This window comes from Physcomitrium patens, chromosome 2 (genome assembly GCF_059467195.1).
Source record: "Physcomitrium patens ecotype Gransden chromosome 2, ASM5946719v1, whole genome shotgun sequence".
In the NCBI taxonomy this organism is placed as follows: domain Eukaryota; kingdom Viridiplantae; phylum Streptophyta; class Bryopsida; order Funariales; family Funariaceae; genus Physcomitrium; species Physcomitrium patens.
In genome coordinates this window covers 844,281-868,764 of record NC_143411.1, presented here as the reverse complement: position 1 = coordinate 868,764, position 24,484 = coordinate 844,281, and the positions used below count along the sequence as shown (strand labels likewise).

General features: G+C 30.6%; 1 protein-coding gene across 8 annotated transcripts; it reads right to left on the bottom strand.

The window, feature by feature from the left end:
* Nucleotides 1-11,760: 11,760 nt before the first annotated feature.
* On the bottom strand, nt 11,761-16,442 carry LOC112278740 (UDP-glycosyltransferase 72B1). Of its 8 annotated transcripts, XM_090256533.1 has the most exons (10): nt 15,458-16,442; nt 14,955-15,338; nt 14,600-14,763; nt 14,264-14,399; nt 14,001-14,174; nt 13,612-13,889; nt 13,158-13,479; nt 12,737-13,046; nt 12,349-12,538; nt 11,761-12,255 (listed from the first exon to the last, which is right to left on the bottom strand). In XM_090256533.1, the coding sequence occupies exons 4-10, from the start codon at nt 14,351-14,353 to the stop codon at nt 12,015-12,017; spliced, it is 1,605 nt and encodes a 534-aa protein (XP_090112659.1). In that variant the 5' UTR covers nt 14,354-14,399; nt 14,600-14,763; nt 14,955-15,338; nt 15,458-16,442; the 3' UTR covers nt 11,761-12,014. The 8 variants fall into 8 exon arrangements, with proteins under 8 accessions (XP_090112659.1, XP_090112671.1, XP_024368203.1 ...); XM_090256545.1 differs by lacking the exon at nt 14,264-14,399 and having other exon boundaries at nt 15,458-16,440; XM_024512435.3 differs by having other exon boundaries at nt 14,955-16,439.
* Nucleotides 16,443-24,484: the final 8,042 nt, after the last annotated feature.

Below are 24,484 nucleotides of genomic sequence, written 5' to 3'. Positions count from 1 at the left end.
GAGGAGAGAGCACCACCAAAATCCATAGTTGATGTAGTCATTCTCTCCAAGATAGCGTAGAACTTTGTTAGTAGCCCAAGTTTGTTCTTATTGTTTTAGCCTTTGAATATGGATAGCCAAGATACTACACTTGTCATGTCATCTCAAGCAACTAGCTCACGAAGACGACCGCGAGATGAAGAACCGCCTGCACCACGACGACGTCGAAGGATTCCGAGCAACAGATCGCTAGTGATTGTATTTGAGGTCGAGCCTGCCTACAATGGTCAGCCAGAAGGAGTGTTTGCAGGACAATTTCACAATGAAGACACGGAGGTTCATGCTTGGTCAGAAGTTGAAGGCGTGGGCCACTACTGTTGGCTTCAAGGACCATTGAATCACTTGCCTCGTGAACAACAATTGGAGTTCATAGCAGAGGTTATGCGACAGATCTTCATTTTCTTGCGTTGGTATTGACTGACGATAACATTGCTTCTCGGAGATCTCGAAGCTAAAGCAGGAGGTGATGTTAGGGACATAGTTCGTAGATCTTTCTAGAGACAAGTTTTTAGAACCTTCTAGAAAGAAGTTTCTAGAAACTTCCAGAAGATTCCTTGAATATTCTCTTAGAATATTCTTCAAAGATTCTCTAAAGATTCTTTGAAGATTCCCTAAAGATTCCCTTAGAAGGCTCTAGAAGATTCTTAGAATATTCTAGTAGATTCTAGGAAGTTACTTGAAAAGCTTCCTAGCTCTTGGGTAGTTGCTCGAGAAGCTTCATAGTTCTTGGGAAGCTTCTTGATGCGCTTCCTTAGAACCATAGGCCAGTAGTATATATAGGAGTCGAGGCTGAAGAGTTCTTCAGTCTCGACAACACATCTCTTGGAGTTCTAGCTCACCTTTCTGGTATTGTTCTTGTACTCATCTGTTTAATCTAGTTCTGCCACTTCTTCTTGAACTTCTTGTTAGATTTCAAGTCTGTATTTTGTGTCCGTGACACTAACTTCTCAAGTAGGGCAACTCTTGGTTTTCTAATACTTGAAGGATGTTCCATTATGGATGGAAGAACATGATTTGGTATACATATTGAATTAGCTCTAATCATTTCTATATCCTCACTTCTTGCCATTCTTATTGATCTTTGTAGTTGTAAGCTAAGTTGATACATCGCAAGCATTAACTCCCTCAATTATTCTTGCATGTATGCCATTGCATTCTTCATTTTAATAAGCTCTGTTATAATAATACTCAAAAAAAATATATCTAATATAAATTAAGTTAAGTAGAAGAAATGACTTGAAGACAAAGAAAATATTAAAAATAATATCAATTTAGAAGAGGATAATCTGTAACTTCTAATATACTTTTGTCTTATCATGAAAAAGAGATAATCCAATCTTAATCAAGATAAGACAAAGCTTTGATATTGTAAGTATACTCTTGTCAATCTATGAGGAATATGAATTAGAAGATGATATATAAACCAATAAAATCTATGTCAAAGAAAAAGTGACAAAATAAAAATAAAGAAGTACATATATTAAAAAGGGATTAGAATAGCTTATTACCAAAAGATAAAAAAAACTTGAGAATCTTGAATCTAAACCAAAAGCAAGAAAGGAGTTGATAAGAATGAAGAGGGCTTCACTTTGATCTCTATATATACTATCTAATTAGGTGCCACGTAACAATATTCTATAAGACATCCAATATGTGTTGACTTTGTAGGATACATGCCTTGACTTACAAGACAAGTTTTTCTATGTGTGGGACACATAGTTAGCTTGGTCTTCAAGCTAACAACATAAGTAGCACATGGCTAACTTGTTGACCATGTTTTCAACCCAAAAAATCAATTATAGACACTTGTAAAGTCAAAGCAGAGTCTATGAAGCTTCTAAGAAGCTTCTATAGAAGATATTATAGAATTAACTTTCTTTTACCTACTTCTACTTATTTTTATTTATTTATATAGGTAATTATTGGCTTGCATGTGTATGTTTGTGATAGTTGATATATTTGTGAGTCCAAAAGGTATGACATTATATTCAAAATGTCCATTCTTGGTTTGAATTGCAATTATCTATTTATCTCCTTTTTTAATGCATACCAGATGAAATGCTCTTCATAGATTTATTTTTTTTATGGATCTTTGTTTGATTTAATTGATTAAATAGTCTTGAAATCAAAGGTAGAGGATACCTATTCTTGATGGTAATCTTTTTGAGTCCTCAATAGTTCACACATATTTACAAAGATCTATCTTTTTTCTTCACAAACTAGATAGGAGTTTTAACTAGAGATTTAGAATGGTGTATAAAGTTGTTTGCTAAATTCTCAACAATGTATTCTTTTAATATAGCCAATTTATTTTACAATAAGCTATAGATTGCTTTGAATAGTAGTTGAGCTCGTTCTTGCAAATCAATGAAACAATCATAAGGTTGATACTCTAGAAAAATATCTATATTTTTAAAAATAAAAATAAAATAAAAATAAAAAAAACTCTTATAATTCTTCATATTGGCTAGGAATACCACTTAATATCTTTTTACCATTTGAAATAAGCATGGCATATATAACAAAAGTTGACCTTTTTTTTACAACATGCATAAAAGCTCTTAGACCTACCAATAAAGATTTGGATGTAGTAGAGTTATGTATTTCTACTTAACTAGCAAGAACTTGGATTATATTATGAGAAATTTTAAGGTTATAAAAAATCCAATCTATTTGAAGGTTGTATTTTTCTAGCCAGAATAATCCTAATATAATTAAATTAGAGATAAATTTTATTACATTAAATATTACTACGCTATTATGATCTTTAATTGCTACATTTAAAAAAATAATTTTGTAAGTAATATTTCTAGAACTTAACAAACGACCATCTATGACTTCTATATGTATGGATTTAGTTTTCTTAACTAAAAGTATTTTTTATTTTTTGACAAAATCTTTGTCTATAAAATACCTTGAGATTCTTGAATCTAATAAAGCAAAGAATTTTTGTTTTTTAGGTCCTAAATCCACATCTATTATAAAATAAGGTGAGGGATTTAAGGAGAGAATAGGACCTTTACTAGGTATTACATATAATTTCAACTCCACAGTTCCTATTATAGCTAAAGAAACTCATTTTTTAATGCATTGTCTTCTTTGGCAATTGTGTTCTTCATTCTTTGAACAATATTGAATAGTGTACTTAGCTTCTCTAAAATATAAGCACAAATTCATTTCATAATGTTGAGTCTTTTCTTACTCCTTGAAGAATTTAAAATATATTGTATCAATTTGCATTGGTTCTGAGCTTGATGAATACCTTTTAGAATACTTGAAAGCTACCATCATTACTTGACTTGTTCTTCTTTAGCCAAGTCTTTTTTTTTTTATATCTTTCAAATAATTAATTATTGCATGCAATGGTTAAGGAATAGATTGTTCCAAAGATTTTGCTTTTGGCATTGTTAATAACAAAACTTTGACGTTATCTTTTAACTCATAACAAAATTAATTGATAAGTACTTGGTTATTCCAATCCACATTACAAGCAATGTTTTAAAATTCAGTACCATATATGGTGGTTGATTGAGATCCTTATTATAAAGATAAGAGTTTGGTCTCTACTACTTGTTCTCAATCACTTACTTCAAATATAGCCATAAATACTTCTAGGAATAAATTCAAATCATTAAAGAGTTGCAAATCTTTTTCAATTAAAGGTGAAAATGAAGAGAGAGTTCTTCTAGATAGAAGTGCATGCTATGAATTCAATTTGAGTAAATCTATTAGGATATTGGAAGGGATGTAACCTTATATAGAGATTGACTTGTTAGAAAAATCTTTGAAATTTTGATCTTATTCCATCAAACTTCTTAAGTACACTAATCCTTGTCTCCATTATACTTATAGAAGCAAAACTTCTGAGATTTGGTTGTGAGGTCAATCTATTTGCTTCCTTCAATTGCACAACTTCCTAATACAGATCCTAAACTTCTTCTATAGGTGTAAGAATAGTACTTCCATGATTTACATTAAAAATATATTGTCGTAATATGTGAAGTCTTGCTTGAGAATGCTTCAAGTACCTGACTGTGGAAGGTAGAATGGAAATTGTAACAACAAAATCCTAATTCTAATGGAACACTAACTAAATTCTAATTAGACTATAATAATATTAAGCAAGCTTTAATCAAATTCAAAGAAACCTCAAAGGAATTACAAAGAAACAATAAAAAATCTTAAAAAAATATTAAAATGATTAAAAATATATCTCAAATACATCTCAATTCAATCTTAATTTAATCTTAGTTGAAATCCTATTGGACTTCATTGAAACTTTAGGCCAAAAATTAACTAAATCTTAAATCTTAAACAAACCCTAATAAAATCTTAAATCTTAAATCAAAACCTTAATCAAATCCTAAACTCTAAATCAACTTTTAATCAAATCCTAATCCTAAATCAAAGTCTAACCAAATCCTAAATCCTAAACTAAATTCTAACCAAATCCTAAACCCTAAACCAAATCCTAACCAAATTCTAAATCCTAAATCAAACCCTAACCAAATCCTAATCCTAAATCAAATCCTAATCAAATCCTAAATCCTAAACCAAATCTTAAATCCTAAACAAATCCTAAATTCTAAATCAAATCCTAACCAAATTCTAAACCTTAGACCAAACTCTAACCAAATCCTAGTTATTCCTACAATAGATTTAAACCTCAATAATTAATAAATGAACTACTGATCTTAATTCAAAATTTTCACACTTCTTAATAATTAAATTTACAACAAGCACAAAAAATTTGAAAATGATCAAAATTACCAAATAGATGATATCCTCAAAAACGTGCTCGGATATTAGCTCGCTTCCTTTTCCAACCTTGATGATAATCTCCTAGAGCCAATAGCTCTCTTTTTTACCATTTAATTGATCTTTAAATTCTTATATATGTAGTAAAACAAGTCTACTATCCTCATACATAAATCTCACTCCAATTCAAGTAGTAGATTGCAAGAAATCTTAAAAACTCTCACTGGACCTAAAATTCTACTTTTTGAGACCTTGACCCACTTAACCTCAATAATCCTCAATTTAATTGTTAGATCAAGTTAAACTTTAAAATACATATTAAGCACAAGTATAACCATTAATCTACAAAATTTTACCTATAGATCTATTATAAAATCCTTAACATTGCCCAAAATATCAACCCTATTTTATTTCACAAAACCCAAGTCATCCAAAAACAAACTAGACTTTGTAAAGCTCTTACAAAGTCATTATGAATCCAAATCACTCAAAACCAATGCTCATAAAAATCTTATTTAGTCTGATCTCAAATCCCATTCTTTGATTTGTAAAAGAACCTTAGAGTTGCCATAGGTGCTCAGTTTTGTGCCTTGGAGTCTAATTTCGACCAAGGTTGATAACTGGCCCTCTTTGGATATCAAATTTTATCTTTTTGAATTAAGTTTTATTAAAATCAACTCTTGACTTCTTCCTATAAATGCTCATATCCTTTATTTTCCTAATCTACTTTATTTTGTCTTATTTATGGTCCAACAAAGTAAATAGAAGGCCATTTTATAAAAGGCAATATTGATACTTTTTAGTTTTACTATCCTTTTGACTATTAACTATATTTCTAAGATAATTTTCTCTGATACTTTGAATTAAGATCTCCTATATTATAATGATTTCTACACTCTTTCACCTATTAGTCGTGTTACATCATGACAATGTGCACTTAGCACACTCAATCAATCGAGCATATTCAAATTTTGAACCTTCGATGTGATACCAATTATACAAACTAGCCAAGAGTGTTAGCCCTAATTATATTGCATAAATTCAAAGTCATGAATACATACTTGATTTTGAATAATAATTACAAATTTATCTTAAATCTTATAAAAACAAGCTTTGTGCTTATAAAAGAAGCTTGAAGCTAATTCTCCAACTTCTATTGCCAATCTCCAAATACATCTATATTCTATCTTAGGCATACATTTTAGTCATTAGAGATCTGATTTTAACCCTATCCCACAAACAATCAATCCTCATTATCAATCCAATCTATCGTAGCAATGCTTTAGCCTGACCCTACCTTCAATTTAACCTTAATATCAATCATACTAATTATTTATCTCTTCTATTATGTTTTTATTAATTTATGGCTTTTATGAAGCAATAAAAGAGTTTCTATAACTTAGAAGATAAAATTACTAACCAATCTTTAATCTATTAGCTATTAGGATAAGAAAATAAACGAAGAGGCTTTTATAAAAGCTATGTTTAAATATCTTAAATTATTATTGAATCAAGATGATTAAATATTTATTAGAAATTCATTTTTGATTATATTTTCACTATATAGTCATATTATAATACAACAATGGCAAGGTGGCAATGGAGTGGTTGGGCAAGTGACCATCCTCACCCTGAGATTAATCTTGAGCAGGGGCATAAGGTGGGGTGCAGATTAATAATAATTAGGAGCTAGGGCTCAGGTGTCTTAAAAGAGGTGTCTAACACCCTACTTGCTTTAGAAAATTTGAGTTGTGGTTTAGGATTGTTTAGAAGGCAAAAGTCAGTCCGAGAGTGAAAAGAGAACTCTTTAAGTGACCCCTGCAATGATATCCAAGAGAAGCATTGTGGAAAGAATCACAGCGAGACTCCCAAGGCGTGTTCAGTTGAGACTGGAGGCACAGTGTAGTGCACTGTGAGTCACACAGTACCCCAGCATGGAGTCCAGAGTGACTATGCTGTGCTGTAATGTGATTCTGGATGAAGTGCTAATTGTCTCTAGAGTTGAGTCTAGGAGTTATTTTTGTTTCGGGGTCAGCACTAAGTGTGGGCTTCTTGGAGCTGCTTTGGATTTGTTTTGTGAATTTTAAAGTGAATAACATTGTCTTCATTGGGTGATTTTAGGAATTGAATAAAGATCCAAAGTGAAGAAGTGTTGCACTTTGCCTCAGGCAAACCAATCATAGTCTCTCGCTCACTTTGTGCCTTATTTATTTAATCAATTACTTAATTTTGAAACAAACATAGAGAAGAAAGTTCTGTGCTAATAAAGGAAGAGCCCAGGCTAGCACAGTTTGAACCAAGTCGTTGTTAATAATTATTAGTGGCTATTCAGGTGGGTAGCAAGGTCTGCTCTTGGAGGGGTACAATCCCATAGGATTCCATTTCCTGTTTTTAAAATAGGGTATGCACATTGTTTCAAGTCCATATAATACCAGATTCATCGAGAAGAGTAATTTCCTTGTTTCAGTATTGCTCTAGATATTACTTTTTGCATACTGTCCTAGAAAAGTCTGTTGTTATTTTTTAGGGTGATCCAGCTTGAGACTATGACTCCTTGTTTTATTGGAGACTCTACAACTGTTTGAAAACTCATTTTATTAATGTGGAGCTAAATTTTCATCTGCAAATACTTGTATTTAAATGCCAAGTCTGTTTAATTGAAGAAAAGATGTTGAAATAGAGCTTCAATATAGATGAGTTGTTTGAAGTTGAGAAGACAATATATGGACCTTCTAATATGATTCTACTAGACTTTGTTGATAAGAGGTGTGTGTAAATTAAACTATTTAATTATATTCTTGAGGTCACTTCATTTTTTTTAATTATTAAAGGATGAAGTAAAAGTTGTGTTTTTGAAAGAAGAGTTTAAATTGTTTACTCCAGGGTCATATGATCCAGTGTTGTTGGAACATACTTGTACAGACACATAATCTTTATTTCATTCATTAATTTTATTTATTTTCTTACATGGTATCAAAACATCCACTTTTATTAATGGAAAAAAAAAAAAAAAAAAAAAAAAAAAATCTACCTCATAAGCTATACTTAAAATATATATTTTGATGTGACTGTTAGTTCAATCACCAATTGGTCTTTCTTAAATTTCCTTATAATTTTTCAAAACTATAGTACATGGAATATACAAATGTTGCTTTTTATTTATTCTAAAATTTATGAAATCGTCATTTAAAAATTCAATAATTTTTTAATTTTTTCTGTGCATGGTTCTTAACAGATTCTAAATCTGGGTCAAACACCGTTTTGAATTATAGTCCATCTCAAATTATCATTAATACTATGTGTCTTAACCAGCTTCAAACTTTAAAGAAATATAGAACTGAATCCCAAACATTTATCAGATATTTAAATAAACTTTTTAAATAGACTCCATTATTCAATTATGTGTAATTTTGATAATATATTTACACTCTTGGACCATTGGAAAATGATACTAAGAAAATCTATTTTATTAAGCTCTATGTTTATTAAACATCAATTTTTTATTTCATTTTATTTTATTTTAAAATTTTTGGATCTTTTTTGGATTTTTTTAATAAAAACTCTCAAAATTTTGATAACACAACCTTAAAAATATCATCTACTATTTTATAGAAACATAATATTAAAAATTCAAACCTAATTAGCAAAAAATAAATTATATTCAGTTAATGTAAGTAAAATAAATCAATCTTTAAAGTTGAAGTTTTATAAACAATCTTAAAGTCATACAGTTTCAATATATAGTTGGATTTTTATAAAATATAGAATTTTACAACTTTTTTTTAAAAAATAACATAGAAATAAATATATTATTGATAAAAGTTGTTAAAAATAAGTCTATGCACTTTTGATTGCATTTAGAATATATACAAAATTAAACCACTATAGAGAAACACTAAGTGGACATTTCTCTTTTACTATGTGGATACTCTTTTTTATTGCATGGACACCCTCTACGCCTCACCAAGCATGCATCATTGTTACAAATTTTTTAACAAGTTTAATAAAAAGATAAATAAATAAAAGAGAGTAAAAAGTATAGAAATAAAAAAGAAAAGAAAAAAGAAAAACAACAACAAAAATAAAAATTCATGAACATCAACAATACCAAAGCTAAAGAAAATAAATAAATAAAAGAGATATCTACATAGCAATTTTGCTAAGTAGACAATTTCTTTTTATCATTTGTTTTGTTTGCATTGAAAAACTTCATATATTTTGTTTTATGTGTCTATGTATGTTTTTTTTGTTTTTTTTTTTATTTTTATTTATTTTAGCCTCATTAGTGTCTAACTTTTTGAAAAACTTGTAACAATGGCATATTATTAGTGTGACATGGAGGATATCTATGCAATAAAAAAAAATGGTGTCCATATAGTGCTTTCCTTAATATATTAAAAATTCTTACATAAGTATTATTAAATTCATACTAAAATTATTTTATTCTATACAAAGTCTTAGTAAGATGCAACTATGTTTTTAGTAGTATCAAATAGATAAGAAAAACAAATTACCAATATAAAGTTGATAAATTGCTATTATTGTTGTTAATGACTTATATTAGTAACTTTGATTATTTTTATTATGATTTCTTTAATTTGGTTGGTATTTCAATTCAAGCTTTATAAATATATTTAAAGACAAAAATATGGTTCTATCTAGGTTCCAATTATTTTTTTGAAGAATAAAAAGGATCATGGAGATAGTTGGATTTATGATTTTATATGTGAGATTTTATTAAAATATATTTATGTTCTAATAGAAAAGATAAATTTGTAATCAAATATTGCAATAATTAATAATCTTAAGGATTTGATTTAGATGTATCTCATAATTAAAAAAATTGATAGTTTTGTAATAAGTAGCATCTACAAAATATAGATATTAATAAATTTTTGTATGATTAATTAGATGTGTTGAATTGGTAGTATTATAGATTTCTAAAAGATATATAGATACACAAAACTAACTTAAGTTTATATAAATATGGCATTAAATTCAGACACTACTAGAATCAATAAGATGGTCAATGGTCTATTAAAAAATATTTAATGACTCAAATATTTAAAGCTGGTTTAATTATGTTGATTGCATAGTTATATATTTGCTTGTGGTGGTTGTGTAAGCACAAAATTAATATGTATATAATATTTGTTGTAGACTCATGTAAGATACTTTAGAAAGGTTAATTGGTATTAAATAATTATTACTTTTTAATATCAAAAAAAATACTATTCAAATGTAAATCTAAACAATCTCAACTATAAATTTAAATAATTTCAACTATAAATTTAAACTATAGTAGTAAAGAAAAAATATTTTATGTTTTTTGGTTGTTGTTAGGAAATTTTACAAAAGACGTAAAAATAAACCTTTCTATAAGGATTAATTTTATAAAGTTTTTAATTTAATAAAAAATAAAATTTAATATTTAAATGGTACTAATATTTTAAATTTTTTATTGATATATGAACTATAAATTATAGTTGGAATTAAAATATATTCTTTAAAATATTATTATCAAATATTATTATCAAATATTATTATCAAATATTATTAGTCATGCTTAATATCTTAATTAATACTTTTATAATTAATATATATATATATATATTAATTAAAATATATCACTTTTTTAAGTCTATAAGTATATATACAATTTTCTTGCACATTTTTGTTTTGATATTACAAATATAATAATTTCTAACCACCATAATAAAGATAATTATTATCAATTTAATTTTAAATATTACATTTATTCATACAATTCAGTTTATTTATTTTTTAAAATTAAATTTATTTTGTTTAAAGTTTTTAAATCTTTCATTATTTATTTGTTTTAATTCTTGTAAATGACTATAGATAAACGATTCTTAAATAATTTGAGCAATATTTTGTAGAATTATTCTCTATTATTTTTAATTTTAAGTTTTACTGATATATACATATGTGTTTCTTATTTTAAATTTTAATTATTTCCTAATTATTTAAATCGGTATATAGATTTATTTTATATAGTTATTTCTCATGTTTTACCTTAAAAAGGTAATGAATGTTTCAAATGGACTATGAAACTTAAAAGTCATGAAAATTGTAAAAATGATTGAAGATAAAAAATTTAATAGAGTTTTCTTGTCTTTTATGAATTTTTTAAAAAATCGACCATAATTTCCTCTTCAATTAGAGTACTAGTTGGATATATTTTTATTTATTTATCATTTATATATATATATATATATATATATATAATATTACAAAATCATATGTATTTAATTTAATATTACAAAATCATATGTATTTAATTTAATATTTAGAAAATACTATCATTTGAAATTTAAAATAAACAATTGTTGCTTATTATTTTGTAGTAAATATTTTAAAATGAATGTTGTATGTATGTGTGTATATATATAGATATAGATATAATGGGTGTGCATATAGCAACTTGGAGTGTGCTTGTAGCATGAGCTATATATATGTATATGTGTATATATATATATATATATATATATATATAGTGTCCAAATAAAATTTGTGCTTATTTATTATAAATAATATTTCTATTAATTATTGATTCAATTGATACATCCATATAAAAACAACGAAAAGTATGCTTTAAGATCCATCTTTTTCCTCCAAAAACAAATAGTTGCTCCCTAAAATTTGTTTTAATTTGTTTTGGTAGTTTATGGAAAAACAGTACAAAATGGAAAAAATTGTTACTGTCATCACCGATGTAATTTTAGATGACTGCAAACACTGCGAAGTAATAAGACGTATATCATTTCAAACAGAAGTTGTACTTAAGTTCGCAACTTTTTACTTCGATTATTAAACTGATATTCTCACAAAATATTGGCATTGCTATCAAAAAGCATTTGTTACAAAGTTGAGAGAAATGACAACAGAATGAACAGAGGCACATTCCGTTGCAAGGATCCAAGTAATGTATACAACACATACTACACACAATTCCCATAGAATGGATATATTCAAAAATAGATTGAACCACAAATAACAGCCACAACTCTGGTACTGTCGGTGGTGGAAGTTTGTCACTGTGTAGAATAAGCGACTTGTGGAACGCAAGTGATTGATGGAAGAGTAAGGATTAGATATACTTCTGGTTTCGAAATGTACAGTCTCCAGTCCTAAATACTATACAGGAGTTGTATGAAGATCTGACTGATTGGCACTCTGGTTAATGCTAACAGATGCTATTGAGCATGGAGTTGTTCCAATTCCTCCACAAAACTTTTTAGACACTTTGCAGAAAGGCCATTGTCGCCAAAACTGCTTAGAAGCTTGTCCCTGAGATGGAGGACATTCTTCTTTGCAGCCTGACCCTCCTCTGAGCAAATCAGAAGCCGAACACCTTTATCAATAGAGTTTCTATCGACAAAGCTGTAAGGATCTCTGCGCAGTGCGAACGCTGCCCGGACCTCCTCCACAATCCACCTGTGGAGGAATAAAGATAAGCGTCAGATCTGAACCCCAACAAGTTCAACAAGCTTTATGACAAAAATCACGGCATGTATGTAATCACATTACCTTGTGTTTATCATTTGCTCTGCTTGAATTGGCCATGCAAGCATAGGGACACCAGCGCCGATGCTCTCTAATATGGAATTCCAACCACAGTGCGTCAAGAATCCCCCGGTGGAAGGGTGTTGCAGGATCTGCACCTGGGGTGCCCAGTGTGTAACAATAATGCCAGTTCCCTTTACCCTATCCTGAAAACCTGCACACGCACAACTCATTCAGATAGTGGAAAGGGGAGAAGTGATCTGGTTCTTTGTAGATGGGCTCCTGCAAATTAAGTTAATGAATGTTGACACAAACACTTGTACAACAATAGGATTCGAAGTGGGTGAAATACTTGTCTATAGGGTTCGTCAAAAACTACTCTGCAAAGAAGCACACGAGAGAAATTAGTCACCTGGAGGCAGAAACGAGTAAGCCTCAGAGTTTGCTGCAATCATGCTGGGATCTGAAGGCGGTCTCAAAATCCACACAAATCGTTGGCCACTTGCTTCCAGCCCCAGAGCCATTTCCACCAGCTGATTAGCGGTTAAAGTAGCGATGCTCCCAAAGGAAATGTATATGACGGAGGACGATGGTTGAGTATCAAGCCATTGTAAAATCGGATCCCTGCCTACACCAGAGCAGTTTGCATTGTTTTCTTGATTAGTCTCCTTGAAGAACACTGACTTGGGGATCGTAGGGCCAACTGGGATAATTCTCCGCAGCTGCAGAAAGCAGGGATAAGGTCAGAAAAAGACAATCTTGAGCTCCTTACTTGAATGCTAACCCATGATGATAGACGAAAGATCACAACAAACTGATAATAGCATGCTCACCTTTGAGCCCTCAGCACCGACATAATGCTCATTCAGGGCTTCGAATACAGAGGATTCAAGTTCATGAACCGAGTTCACAAGTATCCCCCGCACGTGGACATGGTAATCGGGATAGCTCGATAAGAGTACGTGCATAACATGTCTGGAATTCTGAGTGGCTCCTATAAATTCGAACGGATGCACCGGAGGAATGCAAGGAATTTCGACTGCTCTGAGATTGTCAGTGTCGTCTAGGTTGAGAGGAATGTGTCCATGAGCACGCAATACTGCTGTATGCATCATCACCGCAAGGCTGGTTGCAGTGGTTGTCCAAAATATATAGCTGCACAAGCACGTCGTACTATGATGGGCACAAGGAAGAACTGGTCGCTCAAAGAAAACGGCAAAAATTAGACCAAGACATGCGCGCACTTCAACATTAATATGATTGTTTGCGGGTAGGGTTGTCGGCTACCTGGGTAGGTTGAATTGATCAGCTAACTTCACCATCGAGCCCAGAAATAGGTCAAAAATGACACAGCGGGGAGGCCCCCATTCTAGAATATGTGGGTCCACTCCGTTTGATCCTTGCATCAAGCGCTCTAAGCATTCGGTGAAGGAATCAGACGTTCTTTCGGATATCGTGCTCGTCAGGAGTAGCGGGCTATCACTGGGTTTATATCCTTCCCCGTTAGATATAGCCAGCAGCCGAAGATTCTCGGGTTCCGAAGCCAACAATTTTCCCTCAGTGGCCTACAGGAACACATAACACGGTCGAATGGATAAGGTCGGACTAAACAATTTTGGCGGCGGACTGGCGGAACTGAAATGCTCCAGAAGGGAACCCTGAGGAGCACCATATACCTGCAGCAGAGAAATAACGTGCTCGATGCTGATGAAAGTGACTTTCACGCCGAGAGCTATTATTTTCTTTGCCATCAAAATGAATGGCACACAATGGCTGTGCATAGGGCACGGAAACAAGATCACATGTGGTGCAAGTGGACTAGTTTCTTTCGGTAAGGACCCCATGCTTCTCTGCGAAGAGCGAAAACGACCACAAAGATGTCAAAGCGGGAACCGTAATATGAAGAGATCTTTCACTTCAGAATTGTGGGGTATCTTACGATCGACTGCAGCAGCGAAAACATCAGCTGAGCCACCAGTTTGTGACGAGAGGCGTGGTCAAGCACAAAGCTTGGTATGGTTCGATACATCGATGGCAAGATGTCACAGACCGGCCGTTTCTTCGTTCTCAAACCCCTAGGAGGAAACAATACGAACCGCTGAAACAGGACAAAGTTGAAGGCAACCGCAAAACCTCAACATGAATAGAGGGTCGATACTCGTGAATCACCCCAAGCGGCGGCCATACCAACAAACGACTCGCCCCGTTGGAGTCATAAGCAACAGTCGAAAAGCTCAATGAGAGTGATCTGACAAACGCAGAGCAGTCAACTCACCTTGTTTGATCCAGCAAAACCCCTAGATTAATCTCATCCGCCACTCTGCCGGAGGTGCAGGAGCAAACAACCGCAACCACAATCTGTCACGCAGTGTGATCCTCACTTGTTGAGATCTTGGCCACCATTCACCTTCAATGTTGGGCATCAATGAGCAGCTTTGTCTACCAGACACACACACAAAGTTTGGAATCACGCAAAAAGTCGTGATCTCGAAGACAAGGTATCGCAATGTGCCAACTCAAAAGCATAAAGCACACTCAAGAACTATCAACATTCCCAGAAACCTGTAACGCCCAGCTGGAAAGAGAGACATTGCGACGCTGTGCTTGAAAATTTCTTTTAGAGTTCGTACCAATTAGATATCTGAGGAATCGTTGGAGTGATTCCGAAGCAAACTTGGTCCCACAGATGGTGCTGACACAGTGTTCAGTCAGCTGCCTCACACGGACGTCAGAGACTATTCGGCCTGACGAAATCTGCGACTGTCGGATTCTGACAAACAGTGCAACATGCTCACAGGAAGTGCGAAGAAGTGCAAGCAAATGCAAAGGAATCGTGGGAGAATCTTCTGATCATAAAAAATAGGTTGGTCAGTGACATTTGTGACAACGCCTCTGTGCATCGAAAATGGAATATTCGAGGTCAAACGGGCTCCAGCTCGCTGTAATTCAAACAAGGTTTACTGATTCGCCATGGTTACTTCAGCAAAAGACCATGTCGAAGATCGTACACCAGTCTGCTAGACGAGCAAGAGCCAATACCCACGACAACAGTCAGTCTTGCAGTTTGGCCATCTATTATTCAGATCGTCGCCATCACTCACATTCAGTAATCTGCATCGATGAGGATCTGTACCTCCGAGACACACACGGCGTTTGAAACCGCATGAGAAGATCACGGTCTCCACCAGTAGATGTCGCAGTCTAACTCAATAGTGACAGTTTTGAGTCGAAAATGAACTAAAAATTTGTCGAGGAACGATTACATGGACGAGGACATCCGTTACAGCTTGGACGGCAGAGGTGAGCACATTAATAACGTCTATGTTGTCTAGATCGATGACCCTTCTCACCATCGTTGAATACTACGGATGTGTGTGTTCAAACACGATCAAGCTGGATTTTTGGAGAATCGGAAATACTCAGTCTGCGGCGCATCCCGATCGGCATCCAAATGTGATCATCACATTGCGGGTAACAGTGAGGCCAAAATTTGCAATAGGACTGAAAGACATTACTCTCTCCTGCCTAGGATTACATTTACAGGTTGCGTGGACGTCCAGGACCCGGCAGACGGTAACAAAGAGAACTGAAAAAAGAATCAAAAGACAAACCTTAGGTTTGATTTTGACCAACTGTTTATCCTGCACAACTAATCACACACTCAATCCAAACGATAACTTCTGACTCTTAACACCCGAATAGATCAGTGCGCAAGAACCCGTAACTGACAAGGAGAAAGAGATTGGAGCAGTTGATCACACATGAAGCTCGAACAAAAACAAATCTCGCAGTTAAATTGCAGTAAACGAGAGAATTATGAGCCACCGATTGTATCAAGCTTTCATTCACACAATTCAACATCCTCCCGCAGCAAATAACCTCAGGATCGATACTGGCCGAGAGCTCGAAGACAGACAGAAACCTTTGCAACCGCAGGAAGAAAATCACAACAACCAACATTAACTCTACAGAAGCTCTTTGAGCATCGACACCTTGTCCGCATCAGCATAACCTTCATCCTGTTGAAACTGCAGACTCACCATGAACTCTCAATATTGATTCATTCAAGCAATAGAAAACCAACCTAACGCCCTCGCAAAGATCTCTCAACTTCAAACCCAAAAATAGACGACATGAATCTCTGTTTGAGTAAAGACAAACTTAGAGCACCGAAAAAGTGAGTCCAACGGATCATGGCTTGTACAGATGCCGCAAATCTACAGCTCAGCTTTAAATTTGAAGAAGTCCCACGTTTTCTCAGACCCCTTGGAAGAAAATCCATATTCCACATCAATGCACGGCAACACCGACAGGTTTCAACCCCAGACTGGCGAAGCAGAATCCTTTTGTCAACTTGTGAATGGGATTTTTTGATTTGGGAGGACACTGGGTTTGCAAAGGTGGCACCTTTTGACAGTTTGGCTTGTGAAAGAGGTTAGAATATGTTGGGTTGCACTTGGAAATGTAAATGGGTCTAGTAGGACATAAAGAATACATGTCATTTTAAAATAAAAATAAAAATAGTTTTTGTCAAATCCAAAAAATGTCAAGATACTTGAATCAAGTTTAGAATACAAGAAAGGCATTGATAACAATAAAAATGGTCATAGTCTTGCCTCCCTATGTATTAGCTACTAAGAAGGCCTTGTAGAAGTTTCTTAAGAACCACAAAACTTATAATTTAAGCATTAAGCTATAGATTCTTCCTAATATAGTTCTCTAAAAGTAAAAATTATACAAAATATATTTTAATAATCATGTATTTAATAGAATCTAAAGATCTAATCTATGTCTAAAAAAATTATTAAAGTTTTTTGATAAAAACATAATCTATTTGATATATTTTTACTTATTTCTATTATTTTTTAATTATCTAACTATTAAAGATATTACATAAAAAGAATATCATATTAAATACTAAAAATATTGAATGTTTCAAATCTTTATGTATATTTTAAAACTATAAAACTTTTATAATATTAAATACTACTTAAAAAATTCTAGTCTAGGTCTTGCAACTTAAAATCCAATCTATGTTGGCAAATATAATTAACTAAGACAAATTATTTTCTTCTTTGTTAAATATATTTTAAACTATTTAATTTTAAACTATAAAGAAATTTTTGGTCAAAATTTTCTTAATATAGCATATTCATATTTAAACTTAACTTTATAAAAGAACATAATTATATCTTTTAAAAATTCTTATTAAAAGAAATCAAAATCTTTAGTTTTGATATTATAAGACTAATAGATTTTATTAAAAAAATTATATTTTAATTTTGCTATTACCATTACATGGACTTTTTGTTTGATTTTAAAAATATTTTTTTATATAGTTTTTTTATTTTATTTTTTAATTGGTCTAATTAATAAATATGTGTATATATTTTATAATATCAAATTTAACTACTTAATTTAATTTAATTATATTTTTATAAATAAATATTTGAAGAATTTTTTATCTTTTGTAATTTTCATGTGGTACTTTTGTATATATTAAATAATTTAAGAGATATAATTTTGGATGTTTTATATCTTTTTCTTATATTACTTGGTCAATCTTTGAATATATTTAGTTTAATCTTAGGTTTCATGTTTAATTTTTATATAAATTTTTTATAATTCTTACATTTATATATTTTTGGTTATATTAATTCTTAGATTTACATCATTTTTGTTTAAACAAGTGAGTTGACTTCTTTCAATAATTGATTCTTATTTTTTCTTAGATTTATATTATGATTGCAAAGAATTTTTTAAAATATTCTTTAGTTAGATTTTTCTATTTGATTATATTATTTTTTTTTACTCAAATAATTTATCTTCTATTATAAATCTTATTTATTTTTATTACTATTAAATATATCTTAGAATTTATATTTTATAATTATTATTTGAAAATTAAAAAACTTAATTTTTACTTAGAATTACAATAAAAACCTTAATACTATGATACATTTTTTTAAATCCAACTTTATATTATTTAATAATAATTTGAAATAATTTTTTTCATAGGCACATTAATACAATAAATATTTGGATCTAAAAATAAGTTGAGAGTTTTTAAAATGTTCTTAGAATTATCTATTATTTGATATCCTATCACAATGCTATGTTATGTGAAAACTAACTTGTGAATGCAGTTGAAATTTGGTTGTGGAAGGTAAATTATATTTGCAACAAATAAAGAATTTAATAATCAAAATAAAAAATTTAAAAAAAGAATTAATTGAACCTTAAAAGAATCAATAAATAATTAAAAAAAAACACCAAAAATCATAAAGAACATTAAAAAAATTATTAATAAATTCTAAAGAAACTTTAATAAATTTAAAATAAATGTTAATAAAATTCTAAAAAACTATAATAATTTTCTAAATTTATTCTAATAAAATTTAATAAATCTTAGTAAAATCTTAAAGTTATCTTAGAATCCTATTTAAAATCCTAGTCAAAACCTAATAAATTATAATCAATCCTTTGGCAATGTTATAAGCTCAATAACTATTGATTAAACCATTGATCTTATTCATATACTTACACACATTGGAATCTAATTGAAAAAAAAAAAAAAAAAAAAAATACATACATAAATTTAAAGAAAAATCCAACTTAATAATTGGAAGAAAAATCTCTTTGATTTCTTGAATATCGGTTGTCATCCTTCTCCAACCTTGATATTGATCTTTTAGCAGCAATAATTCCTTATTGAATAGTTCATTTTCACTCAAAATTGGCAAAATTATTGAAAACTAAGTTTTCAATCTATTTTCATAGATATATATATTTATTCCAATAATTACATATATAATTAGGTAGAAGTAAGTAAAAATAGATTTATTTTATAATATTTAAAAAAAAAAAAAAAAAAAAAAAAAAAAAACACACATTTTAGAAGCTTTATAGAAGTAACTTTGACTTTACATGTATTTATAGTTGATTAATAGGTTAAAAATTTGATCAACAAGTTAGCTATATGTCACATGTGTTGATAGCTTGTGGAACAAGCTAACTATGTGGTACACATATAAAAAACTTGTCTTATAAGTTAGGACATATGTCTTACAAAGTCAACATGTATTGGTAGTTACATAGAATATTGCTACATATTTCTTAGTTAGATAGTATATATAGAGACAAGAGTAAAGTCTTTTTTATTCTTTTTAATACTTTTTTAGTTTTTAGTCTTCTAGTATTTGGTAAGAGCCATTCTAGTTCAATATATTACCAACTTTGAATGACTTTCTAATCTTTTTAAGTGACACAAGAGTATATTGGATTTTCTTTCTTTAAAATTCATATCTTTTACAGTTTGACAAGAGTCCTAATTTATTGTTCTTATTTTGTTCTAGAAATGAATAGATTATTCGACTTTTATTATTGTATTCTTGAAGGTTGCAAACTATCCACCTTTAAACTAACTTATAGTTTTTTAACATTGTATTTTTTTCTTTAAAGAAGGTCAATTATTCCTCTTTCTAGAAATATTTACTTAATACTAAAGGTTGCAGATTACTCTCTTCTAATTTAATTTTTTGAATTTATTTGAATTATCTATAGAAAGAAATATTATGGATGCTACTCTTGGTAGAAGTGAGAATAGATTTATAACTATTATAAATCTTCACAAGCTTATCAACACTCTTAGAGTACAAATTTTACATATTTCTAATATAAATCATGGAGGTACTATTTCTACTTCCATGAAAGAAATCAACAATGAAGTTTAAAGTCTACACTAAGAAATTATGCAATGAAGAGAAGCAAGTAGATTAAGTTTATAACTGAATTTGAAGAGTCTTGCTATTGCAAATATAAGAGAGACAAGAATAAGTATATTAGAAAAGTGTGATGGAATAAAAAAAATGTTTTGAGGGTTTTTACAACAAATAAAGTTCTATTTAAGGTTGCATCTTTTTCAATATTCAAATGGATTTATTCAAGTTGGATTCATAGAAGTAATTTTCTATGAGAGTACCATTTTTTTGTTTACACATTTGATGAAAAAATATTCACAATTATTCTATATTTTGAATTCATTCTTGAAAGTATTTATGATTATATTTGGAAAAAGTGATTACAAAAAGGATAGGAAAGACCAAGCTAAACTTTTTTTGATAAACATTATGTTTAACTACTACATATGCTGCTAAATGCCAAAATCTTACTTGTGACAAGAATTAAAATGATAAAGTTCTTATCAATCAATTTTAATATGGATTAAAAAATAATATCAAAGATTTATTATTGACAATATTGAGAATAGATTTATTGTAGCAATTTATTACTTAAGCCATTGCATGCAACAATCAATTCTTTGAAAGATGTCAAGAACAAAGATAAGGTTGGAGATGTACAAATTAAGCCATGAAAATACCTTCTGGTTTTTGGAAGCTTATTTGTTTAGGCCAAAGCCTATAAAAATTGATATGGTATGATTTAAATTTATTTTTGAGCAAAAAAAGACTTTTTATTGTCAAGAAGATTTGTGCCTATATTGTGGAGAATCCAAGTATACTGCTTAATATTATTCAAAGAAACAATGCATTCACAAAATAAGGAGTATGGTTGCCAAAGAGGACAATGAATTGAAAAATAAGTTTTTTCAATTACAATAAGAACTATGTGGTTGAAATCTTATATAATATCTAATAAAAGTATTATTCTTTCTTCAAATATTTCATATTATTTCATAATAGAAATTTGTTCAAAACCAAAAAATTATAAAGCCTTAGCCTTGTTAGATTCAAGAGCTTTAGCATATTTTATAAATGAAGTCTTTGTCATAAAACAAGATCTATCTTTAATTTAAAAAATAAAACCTATAAATATAAAATAATAGATAGTTATTCATTTTTTTTGGAAATATTATATATAAAAGTTGTAATACAATATAGATAAGATAATTATATATATAGTTAGAACTATGGAAATTTTTAGAATTGGAGTTAAATTAGTGGATTAAGTAGAATCTATTAAAGAATATTCTAAAAAGAACTTAAGACGATTATTTAAATGGGACCTACCATGGAACTTTTTAGAAAAGACTTAAGGTGGTTATCTAGGTAGAATCTACTATGGAACCTTTTAAAAAAGAAATTTAAGGTGATTATGTAAATAGGATCCACTATCTAGGAACATTTTAGAAAGTCTAGGATAGTAGGACAAGGTATAAATAGGACTGGTCAAGATCTTTTAGGACATCTGGTCAGGTATGGCTATGGATCCTTTCTCTTAGTAAAATTTGGTTTTACATCTTTCTATTTAGATCTGTTTTATTCTGTTTCTATTTTCTTGATTTTATCTTTCATATCTTATTCTATTTAATTCCATTCAATTTTGTTCTAATATGTTTTGTCCTATTTTGTGATGAAGCTTTACATTACTATGATTTAAAAGGATCTTGGATTTTTGAAATAGTCTAGTCCTATTTCATTGGTATCAGAGTGAGTGTTAAACTATTTACTTCTAGTAGCGAGTCTAAGGTCAATTGTTGTGGTCACATTGGGTATTGTGTTGAGGCTACTACAAGCTACTCTAAAAAAGTCAATTAGGAGGTGAAAAGGCATTACAATAGTGGAGTCTAGTAGAAAAATTACAGTATTAAAGATATGGCAAAGCAATCCGAGATGGAGGCTCAAATACAACATTTCTTAGGCCAGATAGCTACTTTGCAAAGAGAATCACTTTTAAAAATGGAAGACACAAGGTGATACTTTGTACCTTTGCATCAAGTGAAAAAAAAAAAGACAATCTACAATTAAAGACTTATTTGTATGGACAAGCTTTATGAAGAAGCAAATGCAACATGAGTAATTGATATATATGGTAATTTCAAACCTTGTGTTGGTGGTGGAAAAGACAGTCGAAGGAATAGAATGGGCAGAACAACTCATACGAAAATATAAGGATGTCTTTTCAACCAATCTACTTATTGGCATATCTCTTGATTGAGGTGCCTTCTTTCAAATAGAACTATTGCCTCGAACCAAACCAATAAGTTGACCAATTTATTACCTAGTACCAAAAGAATTTAAAGAATTACGAAAGATATTAGTTAAAGTTTTAGAGAAATGTCTGATTCGAGAAAGTACATCACCATGAGAAGCACTTTTATTCTTTGCATCCCAAAAAGATGATAGATTTTACCTTTGCATCAACTATCGAGGCCTCAATAAGCAGACTATTAAAAATACATATCCACTTCTACATGTAGATGATCTTCTTGACCAACTTTAAGATGTATTTATCTTTAGTAAATTAGATCTTTGAAGTGGCTATTGGAAAACACCTATTGCAAAAGAAGATGTGAAAAAGATAGCATTTTGTACATACTATGGACATTTCAAATAGTTGATTTTATCCTTTGGCCTCACCAATGCTCCAGCTTCTTTCATGAGTTAGATGAATAGATTATTTTGAGATCTTTAAAATAAGTATATAATTGTATTCATTGATGATATCCTTGTATATAGTAAAATCCTAAAGAGCATGAGCAACACTTATGAGAAGTATTGTATTGGCTAGAAGATAGTCGCTTCTATTATAAGCAAACAAAATGTGAACTTTGAAAGTCAAAAGTCACATTTTTGGAACATGTGATGTCCTCCAAAGGCATACATATGGAACAAGATAAGATCAAAGCAGTGGTGGATTAGTCAACTCCTTAGGATGCTTCTAAATTTTACTCATTTTTAGGCCTTACTAGATACTATCATCGTTTTATTCGGAAATTTATTTACATTGCTACCTTATTAACAAATCTATTAGAAAAGGGTGCCTCATTTGAATAAAAATTAGAGTAGCAAAATGCCTTTGATTAATTGAAGGAGGCACTCATTATTGCTCCAATATTGCAATCATATGATCCTAATCTTCTTTATATGCTTGATATTGATACTTTTGACTTTGCAATTGGAAAGATCCTTCAACAAGACTTTGGTAGGGATCTTCAACCTATGGCATATGAATCATGTAAGCTTAGAAGGATAGAGTACAATTATTCTATACATGATCAAGAATAATTAATAATTATACATACCACAAAGGTGTGGCAACACTATCTATTGGAAAAACCAATGATTGTTCGGATTGACCATCAATCCTTACTACATGATTTATATCTAGAAAATATGAAATTACAGTATTCTCATTGAAAAAAATAATTGTAGTTTTTTATTATCCAGCTTAAGTATAAGCAAGGGTAAAAACATATTGTGTTAGACATCTTATTGTGAAGACCAAATTTGAAGGACAAATCGTGAGACAAGGCAGTAGTCGCTACCATTAATAGTATCATTTTAAATCTAACCAAAGAGACAAAATGGAAAGAAGCTATACATGTAGATGCTTATTTTAAGATGTTTAGCAATCAGCTCATAATAGGCGATATACAATATCAAGATTACACTCTTAATGATGGCTTATTTTATTTCAAGAAGTAAATTTATGTACTCAACAATACTAAGCTCTAGACGTGCATACTTTAGGAAGAACATGACATCCCAATATCTAGACATCTAGGACAAGAGAAGACTCTAGAATGGATCTTAAGGACATGATTTTAGGCAAGTTAGGATTGTGATGTTAGAGCCTTTGTATGCTCTTACAAGTCATATCAATGTAATAAAGTATACAATGTAGCGTCTCCTAAACTATTATAGCCAATTTTCCTACCTATGGCACGTTGAGAGCAAGTGACTATGAATCTCATTACATGTTTACCACAGATGCCTCATAATCATATTGTGGTTGCCATCTTTTTAGATTGACTCTCAAAGCAACTTCACTTGGTCGTGATACGCTTGGATATTGATGCTTCAATGCTTGTACAAGTCTTCTTTGATACCATCTTTCATCACCATGGATTACCTTGTATCATCGTTTCAGATCGTGATCCATACTTCACTGGAAGTTTTTGGCAAGCCTTATTCAAGCTATTAGGCACACGACTTGCCGTGTCTATAATCTTCCATTCCCAAAAAAAAGACAAACAGAGCATCCAAATCAAACTTTGGAAGACATGCTGCAAACATTTGTAGTAGTTCATTATAATGATTGGGATGAATACTTGATGTCTTTGGAATTTTCTTACAATGATAGTATTCAAGCAAGTATTGATCATTCACCATTTTTTTTAATATCAATCAGCATCCAA

Excerpts from the sequence above, each read along its gene's own strand:
- LOC112278740 (XM_090256533.1), bottom strand. The coding sequence starts at position 14,353 with ATGTATCGAACCATACCAAGCTTTGTGCTTGACCACGCCTCTCGTCAC. Across the intron at positions 13,890-14,000 it reads ACGTTATTTCTCTGCTGCAG|GCCACTGAGGGAAAATTGTT; the intron begins GTATATGGTGCT and ends GTGTTCCTGTAG. Across the intron at positions 13,047-13,157 it reads TCGGTGCTGAGGGCTCAAAG|CTGCGGAGAATTATCCCAGT; the intron begins GTGAGCATGCTA and ends TGCTTTCTGCAG.